Source organism: Quercus suber, unplaced genomic scaffold (assembly GCF_002906115.3).
Source record: "Quercus suber isolate HL8 unplaced genomic scaffold, Cork oak 2.0 scaffold_157, whole genome shotgun sequence".
NCBI classification, from domain to species: Eukaryota; Viridiplantae; Streptophyta; class Magnoliopsida; order Fagales; family Fagaceae; genus Quercus; species Quercus suber.
In genome coordinates this window covers 349,032-370,746 of record NW_027069618.1, presented here as the reverse complement: position 1 = coordinate 370,746, position 21,715 = coordinate 349,032, and the positions used below count along the sequence as shown (strand labels likewise).

General features: G+C 36.7%; 2 protein-coding genes across 8 annotated transcripts; one reads left to right on the top strand and one right to left on the bottom strand.

The window, feature by feature from the left end:
- Positions 1-466: 466 nt before the first annotated feature.
- Positions 467-7,763, bottom strand: LOC112023990 (riboflavin synthase). Of its 7 annotated transcripts, none has more exons than XR_010630457.1 (3): positions 6,755-7,763; positions 4,386-4,467; positions 467-878 (listed from the first exon to the last, which is right to left on the bottom strand). XR_010630457.1 is itself a non-coding variant. In XM_024056635.2 (2 exons), the coding sequence occupies exon 1, from the start codon at positions 7,602-7,604 to the stop codon at positions 6,762-6,764; it is 843 nt and encodes a 280-aa protein (XP_023912403.1). In that variant the 5' UTR covers positions 7,605-7,763; the 3' UTR covers positions 467-878; positions 6,755-6,761. The 7 variants fall into 7 exon arrangements, 5 of the variants coding, with proteins under 5 accessions (XP_023912403.1, XP_023912401.1, XP_023912402.1 ...); XR_010630456.1 differs by lacking the exon at positions 467-878 and adding an exon at positions 3,167-3,877; XM_024056635.2 differs by lacking the exon at positions 4,386-4,467.
- Positions 7,764-19,181: 11,418 nt separating this feature from the next.
- On the top strand, positions 19,182-20,498 carry LOC112023950 (CASP-like protein 1C1). Its single transcript, XM_065777512.1, has 3 exons — positions 19,182-19,400; positions 19,496-19,598; positions 20,006-20,498. Exons 1-3 carry the CDS (start codon positions 19,246-19,248, stop codon positions 20,237-20,239), a joined length of 492 nt encoding a protein of 163 aa, XP_065633584.1. The 5' UTR covers positions 19,182-19,245; the 3' UTR covers positions 20,240-20,498.
- The last annotated feature ends 1,217 nt before the right edge of the window (positions 20,499-21,715 follow it).

Here is a 21,715-nt window from a genome sequence, read left to right as displayed (position 1 = left end):
TCAAAGTTGTGGGGGTAATTTTGACTTATCCCCTAAAGTTCTAAATTTTGGCTATGGATTGCATTTTGATTTCAGTTCTTCCATATATGTCTATTATTGATGACTGATATATCCTTTAAGTGTCACATAAGCCTAAGAGACATTTGTCGAAGGAGAATTGCATTATGGTGGGGAAAGAGGAAAAAAAAAGGGCAAGCTGGAATTGTAAAGGCAACTGGTGTGGAGAGAGAGAGAGAGAGAGAGAGAGGAAAGAAATGGAAAATTAGAAAAAATAATTTTTTGTTTACTGAATATAAAGTACGTTGACCTACTTAATGAGCTCAAAATGACATAATTTTGAATAGAAAAAATTAAGTAGTTTTGATTTTATATGCCAATTTACAATCAAATCAGAAACGAATATAGATGGAAGAACTTTAGTCTAAACACTAGATAATATTAACTATATGAATCCAAAATTTTAAACTTCAGAAGGCAAAATCAAAATTACCTTAAAACTTATAAAAATCCACATAACACGTGGATAAAGTATGCAAATACTATATAGGCATACCAATACAAATCACCATACAAACCACACATCCCCACCCCTATAAACAAAGAGGAAAACCCATTTATTAAATAATCAAAATTGAACATGAAAAACAGGTCAGTAATAATGTCAAATCATATAATGGAAATCCCCCGGGGATGGCATTTTTATTGGGGGAAGATTTATATCAGGAAAGATGGGGTCGCGTGCTGCATGTGGTGCTGGCAAGAGAAAACTCCAAGCACTGGTAGTTAGCTCTTGACTATTGTATGCAACAAGTGATAGGCCACCACGATCCTACTGATTACATCACACAAGTTTCGAAAGAAGTTTATCCATTGGCCTCCTGCAAATAAACCGGCCACCCAAATTTTTTTTTAAAAAAAGGAAAGAAACAAAGATATGATGATGATGAAACAAGCACATGAATATTTAACATTAAAAAATTAGTAAAAGCAGAAACTATCATTGAGTTAGAGAGTGAACGAATCTATTCACACCAAATGTGGTGTTTAGGAGGTGCATGAAATACTGACTCGGTCAACCAAACAATGAAAAATTAATATAAAAATAAGTTCATCAAAAGCTTTGTTGCATTAAGCTTATAATAACATGTTGCAGTCAATCTTCTGTAGTTATCCAATTGATTAGTTTAATAAATCATGCAGAATTATCGTGCACTATTTTGTCTTTGTTCCCTTTGTGTGACATATTTGGGACTTGAAGCAGAAAAGTTGGACCCAATCTTCGTTATGAACACACACAAGCAGCCTCCAAGAGATGCCTTCCTCTTTCAAATTTAAGAGGTTGTGTATAAAAGTATAATTGTTTTTGTTTTTTAGTACGGTGCACGTCTTCTTATCAATAATTTAATGTTGTTTCTTTTCCATGCGTTTGTTCTATAAAAAAATCGTATCTTTTTTCACTTAGTCAATAAACATGCTCCTTCGCCATCTCAATAGCCAGTGATCACATGCTCCTTGGCCATCTTAACAACCAATCCACATGCAATGTTTTGTTTAGAATATCTGAAACGGTGAAACCAATCAAGCTTCAAACGGAGCAAGAAATAAGTCCTAGAGTCTAGCATAATTAAGTAATTTTTTTTTCTTTTATTTATACTAATACTATCCAAATTTCAATTATGTTATTAAAATATTTCATTTAGTTTACTTATGATTTTATATTTGGCACAGTGCTAATTACATTCCAAATTTTCATCTCTCTCTGGAAAGTTACACATACACTTGGTAGGTCCCAGAATCCACAACCTCCCCTCACTTTCCATCCTATTATTATGAAGGAATGAAGTGTCATTTGAGAAAGAGTTCATGGGCACAAATATTTCATTCCTCACAAACTTCACTTCTGTCTCCTCGATAAGTGAAAGATATAGCAGATTAGAAACATCATAATGAGTATCAATTACATGATAAAAAATGTATGGTAAAATCATTTATCATGACTTAAGATTTTGTGCATAAGCAACTGTCATGATCTACGAGTTGAAAGGGAAGGGCCCTGCATCTGCAGCAGATTTAATGTAGTTTGAACTTTCAAGAATATAAAAAACATAGGAACTGGGAGAGAAAATTGATTGTGGCAGCAAGAAAATATACAACTCGAAATCCTTGTGATCACAAATCATCTGATACTGATAGTCACCAAAGGAAGGAAACCTAGTCCTGACTCATATTCTCCCAATGTCAAAACATCAGACTTGCCTTTAAGGAGTCTACATCTGGAATTAAGAAAAAACAAGGAAGAATGAAGACCATTTAGAGCATAAATCTGTGCCAGAGTAATAGATGTGTACGTGAGCTCTAGCTCCAATGGCACCTCCCCTCTAAAAAGTGCAAAGCGGATGGTGAGGCCATGGGTTCAAACCCACTAGGTGCATGAATAACTTACCAATAATTTTAATATATATATATACACGCACATGAGGCAATGATGAGCTTCTAGAATTCAGTAGATACAAAAGGTTTAAGTCAGACAATTCTAAAGAACTTTTTCCATCAGAGCTTGTCTATGGTGCCTCACTTATAGAACTGAATGAGGCTTGAAAATAATTATTTTAAAGAAACTTAAAGTAAATCAAAGGGCTTTTTCCTGAAATTTCGTGCTGCTATCGATAGGAATTTAAGCAAATTAAAGAGAAAAGGAGTGTTAATCTACTATGAGAACCATGAAGCCAGAGGGCACAACATACAACAGATCAATGACAGAAAATCAAAGGTAGACAGAAGCAATATGTTTCCAAAATGATAAACCCTCATTTAATTCATTTATAGGATCCACCCTACATATGATTCCTCTAGTGGAAGAAAGATAACCTTTTGGAATAGGTAATGGGTCAAGTATCTGAAATTGCAAAATATGCATCCCTATAATGCATTTTTGGGTGCAAAATGGCATAAGGAGCATAATTGGTTCTTATGTTACACTTTTATTCAGACACATACAGTATCTTGCATGGGGTTTAGCTCATACTTTTTCTTAGTTGAATCTTCACTACATGAAAACAGGATTTAGCTTGTCATAATCAAGGTGAAAACTGTGCCAGAAGTGGAGTTTGCAGAAGGTATCCGTACTATCAAATAAATAAGTACTTAAAAGATATGTCAGCATCAATGAGGCCAAAGATCTTTCTTTTCTTTTCCTTTTTTGATAAATAATGAAAGTTCATTAATCAAAATAGCCAGGTACGCCAGAAGTGTACATGGATAGGAGTACATCAAGCTCATTAATTACAATGATTAAGCATATCTAAAAGATTAGAACATGAAAAAGAATTAAAAACAGAACTCCAATCAAGCAAAGAGTGGAGGAGGAAAGATTTAATCTCGAGAATCAACGGTTCCTTTCCCTCAAAGCATCTAGTGTTCCCTTCTCACCAAATACACCATAAAACACAATGTCGGACATCCCTCCACAAGTCTATGTTACAATGTCTACCAAAAGGGCCTTGTGAAGCTGTAAATAAATCCATAACAATTTGTGGCAGAACCCAAATCACACCAAAAAGGACCCACACCATAGACCATAGCTCGAAAGCAATAAGACAATAAAGAAGAAGATGATTTACTGATTCCCCACTCCTTTTACACATATAACACAAATCCATGACAGGGACACCCTTGTTCCATAATCTATCAAGAGTCAAAATCTTACCTAAAGTGGTAGTCCACAAGAACAAAGCAACTCTAGGAGGGATCTTTGAGTGCCACAAAGGTTTCCAAGGAAAAAGAATGTCAGGGGTCAAGGAGAGGACAGCTGGAAATCTACCGGCAGAACAAACTTGAGATTTACCATATCATTAAGGTCCTCCATCCCCTTGATGCTCTTAGGAAAATTTTATAGTTTGAGAGACAACCAAATAAACTTGCCACTTAGATATGTGTCTTTTATCATACCCTACAGCATCCCACTTGTCATTGGTTTTAATAAGATCAACATCAGACTACATATTAGCTCTTAGGACACGTTTAGTAAACTGTAACGGTAATTACATAGAAATAGGAATAGATATTACAAAAAATACAAAATGTTGTAATGTAATGCTTATTACTATTCATTTGTTTGGTGACAACACAATAATAAAATCTTGAAGATAATGGAATGAAAGCATTTTAAATCAAACTTAAGATATATTTTAGGAAATATCTTACTCATACAATTATATTTCCATAAATATAACATTTTTTCAATTTGAAAGAGAGATTAGTAATTTTTATGATTTTTTTTTTCTTAATTGTTATGTGTATATGGAAAGTTTGTTTATTTATAAATATATTAATGGGATAATTACAATTTGCCCACCTGTGGTTTGACCCAATTTCTATATGCCTACCTGTGGTTCAAAGTTTGACATTTGCCCACCTGTGCTTGTTACCGTTACCCAGCCGTAACCCACCTCTCCTTCAGCCGTTACTCTAACACATAATATGTCAAAAACAAAAGCCTAAACGGATCAAAACACTCCTCACATGAAGATACTACACAAATATGAAGAACATTAACCCAGAAAACTAATACAAATTAAATCAAGCATTATCATCCAACTTGCTCACCAAACTAAGATCCTAGATCCAAGGCAGTAAATCTACAAAAACAAAGCAGATTGCATCAGCACCCAAAAACAAAAAGTAATTTCCAAACCCCATTTCAAAAATCATAGATTACAGCAATCTCAGTTAACTTTTCAAGCATTCATCATTAAAATATCTACAAAAACAAAGCAGATTGCATCAGCACCCAAAAACAAAAAGTAATTTCCAAACCCCATTTCAAAAATCATAGATTACAGCAATCTCAGTTAACTTTTCAAGCATTCATCATTAAAAACTGATAGCCAGAATTCCATCCCATTACTTTCCTTAAAAAACCCAAAAACATTAAAAAAAAACATAAGTAATTCCCAAACCCCATTTCAAAAAATCACAAAACACAACAATCCCAGCTAGAGAGAGAGAGACAGAGAGAGAAGAAGACCCCATCAACGAGAGCATCATAGAAGCAAACATCGTCTTCACGGAAAGCAAAGGAGGCGCAAACAATGTCGCCTACAGAGACTTTAGAGCAATCAGAGTCTTGGACCTGTACGGAAATGGGTCTGAAGCGCCTCTCTCTTTTATCAACTCCATCACCTCTCTCCTCGCTTGCGCCTCTCTCTTTCCTCTTGTGCGATGAAGAATGCCGCCTCTCCACGAACCCATCCCTATCGTACAGTCTCTCGAGCTCCTCATCATCGAACAGCTCGCGTTTCGCGTCGCGATGCTTAGTCCTGTCCCTCTCTCTACTCCCTTCCCTCTCGTTCCTGCGCTTCGAATCGCGGTCTCTGCTTCCTTCTCGATCCTCGTGAGAGTGCTCTCGACCAGATCGGTGGCGGTGAGAAGAAGAAGAAGAAGAAGAAGAGTGGTGGTGGTGAGACGATCGGTGCTTGTGGTCTCGGTCGCGATCGTCTCTGGTGCACTTGCTTCTTCTGTCTCTCTCCGAGAGGCTGTCCATGCTTGGGTTTAGTTTTGCAGATCACTCTCTCTCTCTCTCGCGCTCGCTCTTTCTCTGTGTGTCTCTCGCTCTTTCTCTGTGCTGTAATGTATGATTTTTGAATTGGGGTTTGGAAATTACTTTTTGTTTTTGGGTGCTGTTGCAATCTACTTTTTTTTTTTTTTTTAATAAATTTACTGCCTTGGATCTGGGATCTTAATTTGGTGAGCAAGTTAATTTGGTGAGCAAGTTGGATGATATTACTTGATTTGATTTGTATTAGTTTGCTGGGTTAATGTTCTTCATATTTGTGTATGTTCTTCATGTGAGGAGTGTTTTGATCCGTTTAGGCTTTTGTTTTTGACATATCATGTGTTAGAGTAACGGCTGAAAGATAGGTGGGTTACGACTCAGTAACGGAGAAAATCACAGGTGGGTAAAGTGTCAAAATTTGAACCACAAGTAAGCACATAGAAATCGGGTCAAACCACAGGTGGGCAAATTGTAATTATCCATATATTAATTGTAGAAAATCATACACCTGTTAAGGAATAGCTATTACATCACTTTTAGAGATGAATAGTTATTCCTCATTTTAAAGAATAACTATTCATAAGGAATGACTATTCTTTGTAATAAAAACATAACTAAACTACTGAATATACTTCTTTCATTTCAGATATTCATGGCTTTTTAAAAATATACATTAACAAGGGGTGCAAAACTCTTTGGGCACCTAACTAATCTAAGGAGTGTGGACATACATAGTCCCCTGTCTCACACACTGTACTCCCAAAGAGTTGCTTGGATTCTAGTTAGAAAAGTCAAACTCAATACTCCATTTGAGAGATCATGAGTTCAAGGAACAGCTAGACCAACCCCTAAAAGAGTAATTGTTTTATCTACTGCCTCAAACTCAATGCCATCAAATTCTCACAATCGTCACACAACCATTTTGACTTCAAGGGTTGGTTTTTCCTAGAAGATCCAAATTTAGCCACATTTTCACTTAAGGAACCTCCTACATGATGCACTTCACATGATCATATATAACAGGCAAGTCTAAAATAACATTCTTTCTCTACAATACAGTTATAGCATCCTCCCCGCGAATATCCAGAGAGTAAAAATAGCAAACCAAAACAACACAGTTCCTTCTTATTCAAACAAAAACAACATGCATTGCAACAAACAATGATGCAATCACAGAAACGAAAAAACATCATTAAGTACCTTTTTGTCAAGAAGATTTAATAGAATCAACAAACCCACTACTCAGCAATCTCTCCACATACTTCCCCAATATATCCACCTCCAAATTCACCTTCTGCCCAACATTCTTCAAAGGAATCACCACCTTCTCCTGAGTATAAGCTACCAGCATGAAATTAAAGCATTCCTCATCATCAAACACATCCACAACTGTCAAACTAGTCCCATCCACAGCAATAAACCCTTTGGGCACTATATACTTCAACAACTCCTTCCCAGTCTTTACCTTGATCCACAAGGAATCCCCCTCAGGCTCCTTCGACACTATCTCCCCAGTCCCATCCACATGCCCCTGCACAAAATGGCCCCCCATTCGGCTCGTGGGCTGCACCGCCCGCTCCAAATTCACGAGCGAGCCTGGCCCGAGCTCGATCAACGAGGTCTTCCGCAGTGTCTCCGGCGCTAAACCGACAGTGAATTCGGACAATTGGGTATCGAATTCAGCGACCGTTAAGCAGGTACCATTAACAGCAATGCTGTCACCGAGATTTACTCCTTCAAGAACGGTCTTTGCGGCTATTCTCATGTCGAATCCGCCATCTTCGGCGATACCCAGTTGCTTAATCTCGCCCACTTCTTCAACTATGCCGGTGAAAAGGCAACAGATGTGGGATTCGAATCGAGTTCTGAAATGGGTTTTTGGGTTTTTTTGGATTGGGAGGAAGAGAGAGAGAGTGGAGGGTTTGAAAATGGGGTTGAATTTGAGGTGGGGTTTGGGTGAGATAGCAGGGGGAGTGAGAATTGCGGCTTTTGGAAATGTGGGTTTTGGGATTTTGGAGAATGAGGTGAGAGAGAAACAGGAAATCGCCATTGAGGAGGTGGAAAATAAGGGAAGATCCAGCAATGAAAGGAGAAGAAGAAGAAGAAGAAGAAGAAAAGAGCAAAACTCTGAACCTCGGTGGACAAATAGTCAACCTTAACCAGTGTCAGAGCCACTATGTTCCGATGGATTCGTTTTAAGAAAAATAAATATAATAATAATAATAATAATAATAGCAACAGCAACAACGACGACGACAAATACTAGTGCATAGGAGATTTTAAAATTTTAATTTAAAGTAAGATTTGGTCATTTTTGAGCATTGCAGGGGCATAATTTTATGTTTATTTTAATATAAAAATATAATTTTTTTTTTATTATTATATACGGTTGTTATCTAAAACACACATATTATATATTCAGATTATCTACTTTATATTACATTTTATTATTAAAATATTATTTTTTATCAGTTTTTTTATTATTCTCTCTATTTATTTATGTATATAAGTAAATAATTATTAAAAAATTAATATGAATGTGAACAGTGTATATTTATACTGTTAAATGGGCTAAATTAATAGTTATGTTATTTTACCCATATTAATGTGATGTAAGTGTTCTTAAAATAAAAAATTACTTCCAAATTTTTTTTTTTTTGGAGCTAATGTATAAGCCTTAAGAAACAGTTTTTTATTTTTTTATTTTTTTTTTTAGGGTAAATAGACAACTTTCATTAAAAACTAAGCAGTAGACAAGGAGTTTCGAGGACAGTTCCTCTCACAATACAACCCAATATTGTCATAATATAAAAAGTATAGAAATGTCCACAAGCAGAATATCAATAACAACAAAGTCTTGTTGGATGGAAGACCCTTTCCTAGTTAGAGCATCCGTGCACTTGTTGGTTTCCCGCTAACAATGGCTCATCTTCAATTTGGAAATTGGTTGATGAGGGTCCAGCAGTCCATAATAAGAAAGGAATGGTTAAGATTAAAATTGGACTCACTGGAAATCCAGTCAAGAACAATTTTTGCATCAATTTCTATTTCCAATGCCAAGATATTGAGAGCAATGCATAAAGTTAGCCCATCCCTCAAAGCTCATAATTCTGCATCTACACTAGTGGAATGCCCAATAATTCGGGTAAATCCTTTAATCCACCACTCATTGGAGTCATGGATTAATCCCCCTCTGCTAGCCCTTCTATGATTCCCCAGGGCCGAACCATCTATATTGAGTTTGCACCACCCATTGTTAGGCCTGTTCGGCTGTTCCACCTGAACTTAGTCACCTTGTAAGAAATAGTATGAACTATGAATAGATAGCAATGTAGCATAATATTGACCCAAATCATTTGTAAGCCCTAAGAAATAGTTTGTTATCTCCACCCCTACTCACTCATCACAACCATATCTTGTTGCAGTGCAAGGCCATGCTTGGAATTTCCTGTCAGTTTTTACCTTTTTGGGGTTGATTAATTGATTTTCCCCTAATTGGATTGATTTTTTTTTTCTTTTATTGGAATGAATTGGATTAAATTTTTTGTCTCAATTATGATGTTCTGGACAATATTGTAGCGTTGATTCTTTTTCATGGTCATTTGGGCTTGATATTTATGAAATTTCCAATTTGTTTATTTGGTTTATCTAGTGTTTGTGGCCATGTGTTTAATTATTACTATTTTTTTAATTAAAAAAAAAAAAAAAGGAATGAGTAAAAAAAGACTCTGTTTTTTTTTTTTTTTAAGGAAAAAAAAAAAAAAGTAACTTGAACAGACATAAGCCAAACTTTTTTTCCATACAACACTTATTTTCAAACAAACCAAATTGGTTTGAATGAAAATTTCTCTAATTCATTATATGGCGAATGATAAAAAATTCACTTGTACTTCACATGACTTATTTAATTAGTCATATAATTTATTTAAATAATCTGTTTAGATTGTTTTAGGAATTGGCATACAATAGCTTGAAATAAATTTCTTCAAGCTTTTTTTTTTTTGAGAAACCTGCTTCTATATTAAAAAATTGAAATCAGCCAAAATCGGCTAAAAGTACATCAATTACTTGTGGTGGAACAACCTCCATCCACACAGAAAAACCATCAATAAGTCTCGCATGTTTTGCTAAAAAATGAGCAACTGAGTTACCCGACTTACGAGTGTGCGAAAAGGAAACACAACTACAAAAGGGTAAATAATGCTTAATAGAAGAAATTAAATGGCTAAAAGATGAGAAAGACTCCTCTTCCTTACTTAAGGCAGAGATCACCACCTCTGAATCTCCTCGACAATAAAAGAGGGTAGATTGAGGTCCATAGCCAATGTGATGGCTCGAATTGTTGCTAAGGCTTCTACTTCATCTGATGAGGATGGGAGCTTGATTTTCTCTGCCAAGGAAGCAATCACCTTCCTTTCAGAGTCACGGACTACAACTCCCACCCCTGCCTCCTCCATATCAGCAAATACTGCCCCATAGAAGTTGCGGAGGAGGGGGCTCCCATTTGGTTCTTAATCTTTGGGTCAGAGACACCTTTAACTGAGCTACTGGTTGCACCTAAGTAAATTCGTGGAGCATTTTTTTGCTGAAGAAAGGACCTGAGATAGCGGGTAGGCCTTGCTGCTAGTTCGAAGAAGATTGCGCCGAGACCATATCGTCCATGCAATTACCGCGAACAGTTCTGGGTTCCTTCCATTCTCCAAGACGAAGTGAGCCAGCTCGTAGAAGTTAGAAAACTTCTTAGACCTGCAAAACAGCAATAAAGAGTCAGCTTCCCATATGGCTGAGAGTTCAGGACAGTCCCATAAAGCATGGTAACCATCTTCGGCCTCCAAGTTGCACTGGTAACACACGTCTTCAGCAATGACTTTTCTGCAAACTAGATTCTTCATCACCGATAAAGCTTCCTTACACGCCCTCCAAAGGAAGTTCTTGACCTTATTCGGAACCAAGAGACTCCATATTTGACGCCAAACGTTAGAGGTTGCAACTTAAGATTGAGAAGATGGTTAAGGACCATCTTTTTCTTGGACAAGAAAACGATATTCGGACTTCATAGTATATACTCCATTAGATACATAAGGCCAGATGAGTTTACCCTCGACATTGGTAGGACTAAGTGGAATTTTTAATATCAACTCAGCTTCCAAAGGAGTAAAGAAACCAGCTACAACATTTCTATCCCAGCTCCTATTCGATGGATTGATGAGACAATCCACTGTAGCATCATGAAGACCCTCTAGGACTGGAGATAAAATTCTTGGGTGCTCAAGACTAGGCAGCCAAGGGTATTTCCATATCTTAATAGACTCTCCGTTGCCCACTCTCCAACGGGCCACTCTCCACAATACCTCCCTACCCTTGAGTAAACTCCTCCACACATAGGACCCACTAGGATTATCTGGGGCTTCCATAAATGAACACTTTGGGAAAATTTTGCTCTTAAAGACTTTGTGAAGAAGCGAGTCTTTATTGTGTAGAAGCCGCCAAGCTTGTTTGGCTAACAGAGCATCATTAAAGAGAGCCAAATCTTTAAAGCCCATACCACCATCAGACTTAGATTTGGTGAGAGTCTCCCATTTTACCCAGTGAATTTTACGCCGATCTCCTTGTTGACCCCACCAAAATTTCCGAATAAGACTCTCCAAATCATTACAAAGCCCTAAGGGGAATTTGAAGCAACTCATAGTGTAGGTGGGAATTGCTTATACAATTGCTTTAATCAAGATCTCCCTCCCAGACTGAGATAACAATTTTTCCTCCCACCCCTGTAGTTTCCTCCAAACCTTTTCCTTGATAAAATCAAAACTGGCTTTCTTCCTCCTCCCCACAAAGGATGGTAACCCAAGATACTTCTCATATTGTTTGATCTCTGGAACCCCCAAAACTTGTTTGATATGCTCCCTTTTTTCCTCAAAGGTGAGCTTACTAAAGAAGATGGAATTTTTACTCTTGTTTATTTGTTGTCCAGAGCATCTCCCATTTTTTCCTCAGAGGTGAGCTTACTAAAGAAGATGGTATTTTTACTCTTGTTTATTTGTTGTCCAGAGCATCTCCCATACATGTCTAGGATCTCCAAAATATTTATGCATTCCTGTTCTATGGCCCTACAAAAAAGAAGACTATCATCTGCAAAAAGAAGATGAGTTAGTCTCGGGCTATTTCGGCATAAAACAAATCCCTTAATGTCTCCACGGTTGGCAGCTTGGGATATTAGACCATTTAAACCCTCAGTACACAACAAGAAGAGGAAGGGTGACAGTGGGTCACCTTGTCAGATACCGCGGGTAGGGACCACCATGCCTTTAAGTTCCCCATTTATCAAGATGGAATAAGATACAAAAGTGATACAAGTCATCATCAATTGGACCCATCTTTCAACAAACCCCATTTTCCTCATCACTACTTCTAAATAGACCCACTCCACCTTATCGTAGGCTTTACTCATGTCCAGTTTAATGGCCATATAATCATCTTTCCCTGTGTGTCTCTGCATACTGTGTAAAGACTCAAAAACCACCAAAATATTATCTAATATAAGATGACTCCTTGTGAAAGCAATTTGATATTCAGTAATAATATTTGGTAGGATTTTTTTGAGCCTATTTGCTAAAACCTTTGAAAAAATTTTATACAACACATTGCACAGGCTAATAGGCCAAAATTCAAACACAAATTCCAGTTTTTTAACCTTAGGAATGAGGGTAATAAAAGTATGATTAAGGTTAGTAGACAAAGATGCAAAGTTTAAAAAGTGAAGTACATAAGAGGTGACATCTGCATCTAATAAATCCCAATAATTTTGATAAAAGATAGGGGGCATACCATCCGGACCAGGAGCTTTTAGGGTGGCCATTTGCTTTATTGCATCATGTACTTCTGAAGCTTCAAAATCAGCCACCAACTTTGCATTCATCACATCATTTACAATGGGATTTATATATTGTGTAGTGCTTTCTATATTCGTGGGGTTGGCCGTGAAATAATTCTTGGTAATAGGACACAATTGTCTCAGCCATTTTATCATGGCCTTGGCACCATGTGCCATCAGCTTTCTTCAGAGAATGGATGGTATTTCGTCGAAGTCTTTGAGTAGCTCTTGCATGGAAGTACTTCGAATTCCTATCACCATATTTAGCCCATTGAACCTTTGACCTTTGCGGCTACATCCTAGCCTCCTTATCCATGAGATTATTGAGTTCAAGCATCAATTCCTTAACCCGAAAATTCTGCCCAGACCTCATGGCTTCCTTTTCAGCTTTTACAATCTCTTTTTTCTTTAGTTCCAACTCTTTCCTTATACTGTCAAAGCTCTTCATGCTCCACTTCTTCAATTCAACACCACATCTCTCAATCTTCTTTATAACTCTACTACCCGGATCAGCTGAATCTTGCCCTGCCCATATTGCTTGAATAGTGTCGGTACACCCTTTCTCTTCCAGCCACATCTCTTTAAACTGGAAAGGTTTGGCTGCATTTGATAAAATCAATCCCTTGGCACTACCCAAAGTGGACAATGATCCGAAGAGAAAGATGGTAAATGGTGGATGATAGTTCCAGCAAATCTAAGCAGCCATTCCCTATTAGCCATACCTCGATCCAAATGCTCCCAAACTGAATGGTCATCATTAAAGTATTTCTTCCAAGTAAATTGAGACCTCGTAAAGCCAAGATCCATAAAACCACACTCATCAATGGCATCTCTGAAGAGTTTCATCTGTGCTTGACTTCTAACACTCCCTCCCAATTTTTTCGATTGTCTAGTGATCTCATTAAAGTCACCCAAACAAAGCCAAGGAAGTGTCATGCAGCAGTTAAGCTCGCGGAGTAGATTCCAAGACTCTATTCTTTTATGTGTCATAGGCTCACCATAAAATCCCGTAAGCCTCCAGGCTCCTTCTTTCCCTTTATTAACAATAGCATCAATATGATTTTTAGATGTCGTTTCAACATGTAAGTGAACAGTGTTCTTCCAAAAGAGAGCCAAACCTCCCCCTCTATTTAATCTTTCCCCAAAGTGTAAATTGTCAAAACTCAATTTCCTTTTGGTTTCTTTTAGCTTTGCTTCATCTGCCTATGTCTCGGCTAAAAACATGATAGAGGGATCTTTTGCCCGAATTAAGTCTCCAAGCTCCCGAACTGTACATGGGTTCCCAAGCCCACGACAGTTCCATGCGATGCAACTCATTGGGATTGGCGGGGCTGCACAGCAGCCTCCGCCAATAAATTGTGATCTCCATTAGAAATCTGTACCTTCTTACTTGCCTTTTCTATCTCTTCAACCTCTGTGACCTCAATGGGGCGTTCACCCAAGGTATGCATGGTTTGTTCTAAATTCTGATTTGAACATGCCAAACATTTCTAGGTTCTCAGACATGATTGGCTTCCTTCAAGGTCACGTGTATTTTTAGTGTAATCATGTGCACCATTATGGGGCGAGGGAGCGTTAATATCACGTGCCATTGACTGCTCAGAACAGCTGGACATACGTGGAGACAAATCTTCCTGAAAGTTCGGGTTAGCCATAGAGATCATAGGAGAATCATATTTATTTAATGCCATATCAATGTCCTGTATTTGAGCTTCAAAGTTTACCATAGTTTTGTGCGTATTAACTGGATTCATAATAGGAAAAGATTCAAGAGCAAATGCATTGTTACTTGTATGGGAAGTTGGAGGATTTATTGCTTGAATTTCCGGAGTTGCTTCATTTTGAATATCCGTGGACAGATTAGGGTCTACCAGGTTTGCAACCTCTTCTTGCGACGCCTCCGATCTCTGTGACCACCATTCTGGACCACCACCAGTCTTTACAGGGCTGTCCTCCTTGCCAAAATCCCCTCCCGTGCCTGGGACAAACACGAAAGACTTCTTTACCACTGAGAATGGGTCGGCTCGGAGCCAAGCACCATACCCGTGTTGATCTAAAGGCAACGACCCTTTGCTGGAAAGCCAAACACTACATTCCTTTGCATCATGGGACACCATTCCACACCAATAGCAAAAATTTGGCATCTTTTCGTACTTAAAAGTTACCCACACCTCGCTTTCATTGCCGAGAAGGACTTTACGTCCTCTGCTAAGAGGTCTAGTGACATTGATACCAACTCGGACCCTTAAAAAATTGCCACCATTTAGTTCCTCGGCTTGTGTAACTCTAGACACTTCCCTGAGGCTTTTACCAATCCTATAGGCAATTCTTTCATTTAGTCTGTTCACTGGGAGACCATGAAGTTGAACCCAGAATTTGACAGTATGAAATCTGATATTCCAGATAGGATAGGAACCATCATAGCGTGAGAGAATTATGAGATGTTTGTCATAGGTCCACGGTTCTGTAGCTATAATTCTTTCCGCCTTAATCTCATTATCAAACACAAACAATAGGATGTGGTTACCAACATCTCTGATCTCGAATCCGTTTCGGGTTTTCCACAATGGCTTGAGAGTTCTTCCAATCGCTTCGATATTAAGCACTCTTCTTGTCATAAACTTGGTTGCAATAATCACTTCTTTGGCATCATTATTTTCTTCATCCAGAGTAACCTTATTATTTTCTTCCTCAAGAAGAGAAAATCGTTTCCAATCGTTTAGTATTTCTTCCATCAACTCCAGAGGAACACTCAGTGTAGTAGAATGAGAGAAAAGAAAAGTTCACTGTTTCCCCACCCTAAGAAGAAAAGACCACTAGCCCTACTATCAACAGTGTTAATAGAGGGGAGGAATATCACTCCTAAATAGGGGTGTCCACAGGTCCTCATCACCTGACCAACCCGCCGGACCTGCCTGAAACTGACCGGCCACCACCCGAACCGACCAATCTGACGGTCGGCAGCGGGTCGTCACCCACTAAACCCGAACCCTTCGGGTCGATTGGCGGTTTTCCTCCCCAAAAACCCGAGCCACCTGACCCGACCATCAAATCAACAACATCTGGCTACATTTCCACGTTTTCCGACAAAAAATGACAAATACTAGCGATATTTTTGTTTTTCCGACCAAGATCTACTTGAAATCCACCAGATTCGGCGAGATTCGGCGATATTTCGTCTAAATCTAGTCTAGATTCGATGGATCCGGCCGAATATTGGCCAGATCTCACCGGATCCTGCGAAATTTTAGCATCGGCGGCGAAACCCCAAACCGACCGACACAAACCTGAAAACCGATGGACCCGAACCGGAAAACCCGACCAGTAAAACGGGTCGGTTTCGGTTTGGATTTTCACCCACCCGATAAATTCGGGTCGGGTTCGGGTCAGGCACGAACCCGACTTGGCCCGACCCGTGGACACCCCTACTCCTAAAGGACGATAAAGGATTCTACAACCCCGCCACCCTAAGCTGCAAATTTCTCCAAGCTTGTTTGAAGAAAAACATTGTTTTTTTTTTCCTTGGATATTTAAAAACTATACAAAAATATGTTTCAGATAGGGCAAGGGTTGAGATGTGGAAACGTGGCAATTATTTGACACATGTCCAAACCCCAAAGTACTGGACTCAAGTTAATTTATTTTGGATAAATATTTTTAAAACTAGTTTTAAAAATATATTTTTAAGTGAGTTCTAATTAACTCAACTGGTAAAATTTCTTGTAGTTGAACAAGAGATATAGGGTTCAATCTCTACATGCTTACAACAAAAACTGATTGTGGTGTCTTTGTTTAATGATAACGAGCAATCATTAGGAATAGATGTTATAGGTTGAAACTCTAAAAAAAAAAAAACTTATTTTAAAAATGATGAGCCAAAAATTAACGAATTCTTGAAAGTTTATGTTGAAATATATGCACAAATAATCTACTTTTGTGATTTTGTGAATAACATCAATAAACAATATATGCTCAAATCTATATGTGTGAATGTAGAGAAAATAAAGTAAAACTTACAAACCAAATGAATGAAAAATTGATGATACAAAGCTAATTAAGGATAGTGTTTGACACACTATCCTTAAGAAAGAGATTTCGCCCCTGTTTATTTAGTCCCCTGTTTATTTAGTGATGCTTTGAGTCTTTTAGACGTCTACCTCTCAAGATGCAATAATCAACAACGCACAGAAGAAGTACTACAATCTTCATGCACAACAAACAAAAATGTGTATGTATCTCTCTCTCACTAAAGACTCTTATGAATGAATGTGAAAAAAGTTTTTGAAATGAAATGAGGGATGACCATTTATAGGTACACTTGCACCATTTCAGAATATGTGCAACAGTGAATAGAGATATTGTTACACTCGCATTAGATAAGAAAATGTGCAATAACGAATAGACATGTTGTGTTGGAATTAAGTACAGTGCACACAGACAAACATTAAAATAAAAAATGATTAAAAATTTGATGGACAAAACCCAACCCACATGAGCCGGCACTTACAGAATCAATTTTTCATTCATACCTTAATGGTTTTTTATAATTGTGTATGACGTTAATATATTTTTCCCAACAGTTTAAAGTCACAAAAATTATTTGCTAAAAAAAACTCACAACAAATGTTCTAATCTCTTAATTATCGAAAACAAACTCACAAAAATTAAAATTTGCGATAGTTAACATTTAAGTTGTTCGGATATCCTCTAAAAAAGGGATGGGATATGTTTAGAAATTGAACTTATAGTCTTATATAGCGGACAATTTTTTTTTTTTAGAGAGATTTAGACAAAGTTAGTTAAAAGATATAGATCTTTTTTGTTTAAAGTAATCTTATATATTCTTCTATAAAAAAAATTAAATTAAAAAACTTAAATAAACTCATAATTTATGCTTGACCATTATCTATAAATTTAAAATTTTACATTTTACATTTTACATGACGAAATATATCCTTGAACATAGATAAACATCTTAATTGAATAAAAATACATATTTTCTTTTCAACAAATTTAAAAAATACTGTAGAATTTAAGTGTCATATTCACAATTCTCACAAAGTTAGGATATTCAAGAATTGACATGTCCTACTTATAAGATGAGAATTTTAATTTTTCCTGTTTCATAAAATTTTATTGTCGTGACATATGAGTCTCGAAATTTTATTATCAAATGAACTATTAAATTTTCATGAATTAACAATTTTAACTAAAAAAGACAACCTTAAAAGAAAGTTGATGAGGTTGGTAGAGGTCCCAAACCTTTTGTTTTTAGGGTTTGGCTTAAGTCCTTACCTAAAAATGTTTGGTGTTAGGAACTTGTAAAGTTGGTTCTAGGCTAGGCTAAGGCCCCATTACAAAAGAGGCGCAATCCATTTGTAAAGGAGACATTATTGTCTCACACTAAGAATGTTCACATTTTGTGTGCCTAGCGTGGAAATTCTTGAAGTGAGACAATTATAGTCATTTATATTTATAAAAGGAAAAATGTTTCTCTTCAAACTAGTTTAGAACCCTTCAAACTCTCCTTATATCTTATTGGATGTAAATTTTGAAAATCTAACTGTTGAATTGCATGTTCTTATTATATTCTCCATATTTGCAAAATTTACGAAGATAAAAAATCAATAACTATGTCATCAATGATAAGTTTAAATTTCAAGTTTTTAAAGTAAAAAATTATGCACAAAAAATAAGCTTATTCATAGAAGAGTAAATAACATCTAATTTAAACGAAATTTGACGTGCATGTTAAAAATAATATAAATAACATGTAATCTAACGGTTAGAATTTTCAAAATTCACATTCAATAAAATAAAATAAAAAATAAAAAAAAGTAATACTATGAGCACATAAAATGGCACAACTTGTACCATAACTCAGCTACGTGGCGAGTTATGAGTGATAGAGATATGTCTCCACATAGACCCACAATTACACCTCATCAATGACAATTAACTTCCACTAACAAGTTAAGGCTTTATTTTTTTTTTAATCCAATAACCTACACAATACATTGTCAATGCAAGTCACCTAATGTCCTACATGTTTACTTACCCTACATATTTACTTACCAAACAATCTCTATCTCTCACAAAATCAATGTTAACTTCACTTAGGATCCATTTAGTTGGGTGGATTTTGGGGATGATAAAAAAAAAAAATGGGGAGGAATCCGAGAAAAAGAAATTTATTGAAGTATTTGGTTAGGTTAATGGTATCAAATCAGTCAAAACAGTAATTTTAGGACCACACCTTTTACCACCTAATTTTTCACAACTATCCTACATAACAAATTGTGATTAACTGCATGTTATTTTTACATAGACTCACTACTTTTTTTTCCATCACTCACAGTATATCACGTCAAGTTGTGGCAAGGTTGTGGCACAAAAGAGTAAAGTCTTATATTTTATTTTTCCAAGTGAAAATGCACGTGTTTACAAGTTATCCCCACCCAAAACAAAGAAAAAATAGAGTCAGGCATATCTAATTCCTCCTTCTTAGCTGCCTAATTCGTAATTACCAACATAAAGAAATACGAAAGAACCCCAATATAAAGGTCCACAAAGCAGAAAAATTAGAAAATCTATAACTGGGCGGTAGCGGTGACAGTTGAGAATTTCAACTAACAAAGCACAAAAAAGTACGAATACAAGTGCACCACCCCTCATCTGTCTTCCTAACACTCTTTAACCCTTTAGGTTTCCCATCCCCAGCAGTAACATTCCATGTTTTATATTAATATTTCAACCTTTATTCCTTAGAATCCCATTTCCCTTGGGCACCTAATTGAGCTCCAACAATATTGTAGCATCCATGGCCAAAACCAAGAGACTGTGCACCCTTCTGTGCAGGCTTATGGCATTAGGTGCCACCGTTTCAGCTGCAATTGTCATGGCTACAAGCCATGAGAAAGCCAACTTCTTTTCAGTTTCTTTCGAGGCAAAGTACAGCCACACGCCTGCCTTCAAGTGAGTGATTTGTCGGAGTCTTTTAATTTTGTGCCACTAAAGACTTTTCATTGTGTTCTTCCTTGTATTGATTACTAAAAGCTTGCCATGTATAGGTACTTTGTGATCGCAAATGCTATTGCCAGTGTTTATGGGGTTTTGGTTCTTTTTCTTCCTTCGGAGAGTTTGCTCTGGCGATTAGTCGTTGCCCTGGACGTGGTAATTGTTTACAAAGCCTTTTCTTATATATACCTGTGTTTTTACTATGGTTTATTTCATATTAGTACAGCATTCAATGTTGAAATGTGGTTCTAATTGAAACATATACCAGAAATCCACCAATAAAGATTTGTGGCAACTATTGAGGTTTTTGGCAATCCAAACGTGGCTTTGTTTTCTATTTCCATTTCTTAAAATAGTTAAAATACATGTATTAATCTTAAGAAATAGCATAATGGGTTGAGGAACACGGAGGTCATTAGTTCGAATCTTCCATTTCCAATCTTTTAGGATCATTCATATATATAAAAGAACCCCATAGAGGTAATTTACTAGGGAAATGAAATTGATAATAGCCAAGCCATTATACCAATTATAGCTGATGCATTTCATTATTTGGACTATAGGTTTTCACCCAGTTGTTGACTTCAAGCATTTCAGCGGCCTTGGCGATTGCTCAAGTGGGGCAGCACGGAAACTCTTATGCAGGTTGGCTTCCTATCTGTGGCCAAGTTCCCAATTATTGTGGCCACGTTAAAGGAGCTCTTATTGCTGGCTTCATTGGAGTCATTCTTTATGCGCTGCTTCTTCTCTATTCCATACACACTGTCCTTGATCCTCTTCTCTTAAGAAAGAATTAGATGATAAAGTCTCAAGTCCAGCGAGTTCCACCCTTGCTATAAATGTTTCTCAACAGATTAATCTATCAATGTTCTAGGCCTTCTTCTCCATTTCTACTGGTGTGGCATGGGGATCAAGTCTGGTGACAAATATTATGTTAAATTTTTTTTTTTTGCTAGTGCATGTTTTTGACATGGTATTGTCCTCCATGGTGTTATCTATAGCTCGGATTATAAGTTTCAGCTTTATCTGGACTAATTAATCAACTTTTTAAATTTACCTTGGCATTGCAATCAGAGTTCTTTTTAAGGGAGTACCATAATAAATTAATAATCAGATAAATGAACAGTATCATGAGAGCTAATCTTAAATTGGGCTCAAGAAAATTTTGTCCTAAGCTTATTCCAGAGGGTTTATAAACTTACAAGTTATAATCATATGCACTGTGACAAGACACACAATTCAATTGATTCACAGAATATGATCTCTGGGGGCATGTAAATGTCATTTCCTGGGGTGGGCTTAAGATTGGAAGTTATAGACTTATAGTACTCTTTTTACATTTTAGGATGGGTTTGTGGCTAACATCTAGGCCTTCAGTTACACCTCTCATTCTTCTTAAAGTTCTTTGTGGGCTTTGTCCCATGTTACTTTCTTTTCTTTTCTTTTTCATTTTTTTTATAGGATTGTCCCATATTATTAAGAATGTTGTTGAATGTTAACTTAATAAGTGTCTAAATTGAGTTCAAATCTTCTGTCCCACTTTTTCTGCTCCACTCTATACTCCACCAATAAATACTTACTACGTGTTCACCTAATTAATTAAATATTATCATTATTGACTTATTAATCCTACAGTTATTAATTAATAATATCACGTGGCAAGTATTTATTGGTGGAGTATAGAGTGGAGCAGGAAAAGTGGGACAGAAGATTTGGATTCGTCTAAATTACCTTGGATAATACAGTAGTCTTTTTTAGGTGGGTTTGGGGGTTAACACCCGCTAGTCTTTTATCTATACTTCCAAGACAACTGGATTAAGTACATATCAAGAACATCACAAATTTCATTTCCCTGCCTTTATTTGAAAAACAATAGTTCAAACAATGAGGATGGGTTCAAGTGATAGGCTAGTGATAGTAGCATTTTTTGTGGTGTTTCATGTCTATAGTTCAAACTCGATCACCTTCCCCTCCCTCACTATCTATCTTCTTCTCTATTTTTCTAAAAAAAAAAAAAAGTTCACTGAAGAAATAACTTTTTTTTGGCTTCCCGTCACACAACAATAAGGATTGGACATCAACATTTTACCAATGAGCTAAGAAGATCACACCAATGTTTTGTCTATCATATTTGGGGGAATGCAGTGGAAAAAGTTCCTAAAAAGAACCATCAAACTCTTCTACGAAGATTTGTGCTATTTTTGGTCAATCACCAAGCCAGTCTTCCTTATATATATTTTAGCATAATACAAGATTTACTAAAGTTCATATAT

Coding starts and splice junctions, on each gene's coding strand:
- LOC112023990 (XM_024056635.2), bottom strand. CDS start 7,604: ATGGCGATTTCCTGTTTCTCTCTCACCTCATTCTCCAAAATCCCAAAA.
- LOC112023950 (XM_065777512.1), top strand. CDS start 19,246: ATGGCCAAAACCAAGAGACTGTGCACCCTTCTGTGCAGGCTTATGGCA. Junction 19,401..19,495: donor AGCCACACGCCTGCCTTCAA/GTGAGTGATTTG, acceptor TGCCATGTATAG/GTACTTTGTGATCGCAAATG. Junction 19,599..20,005: donor TAGTCGTTGCCCTGGACGTG/GTAATTGTTTAC, acceptor TTTGGACTATAG/GTTTTCACCCAGTTGTTGAC.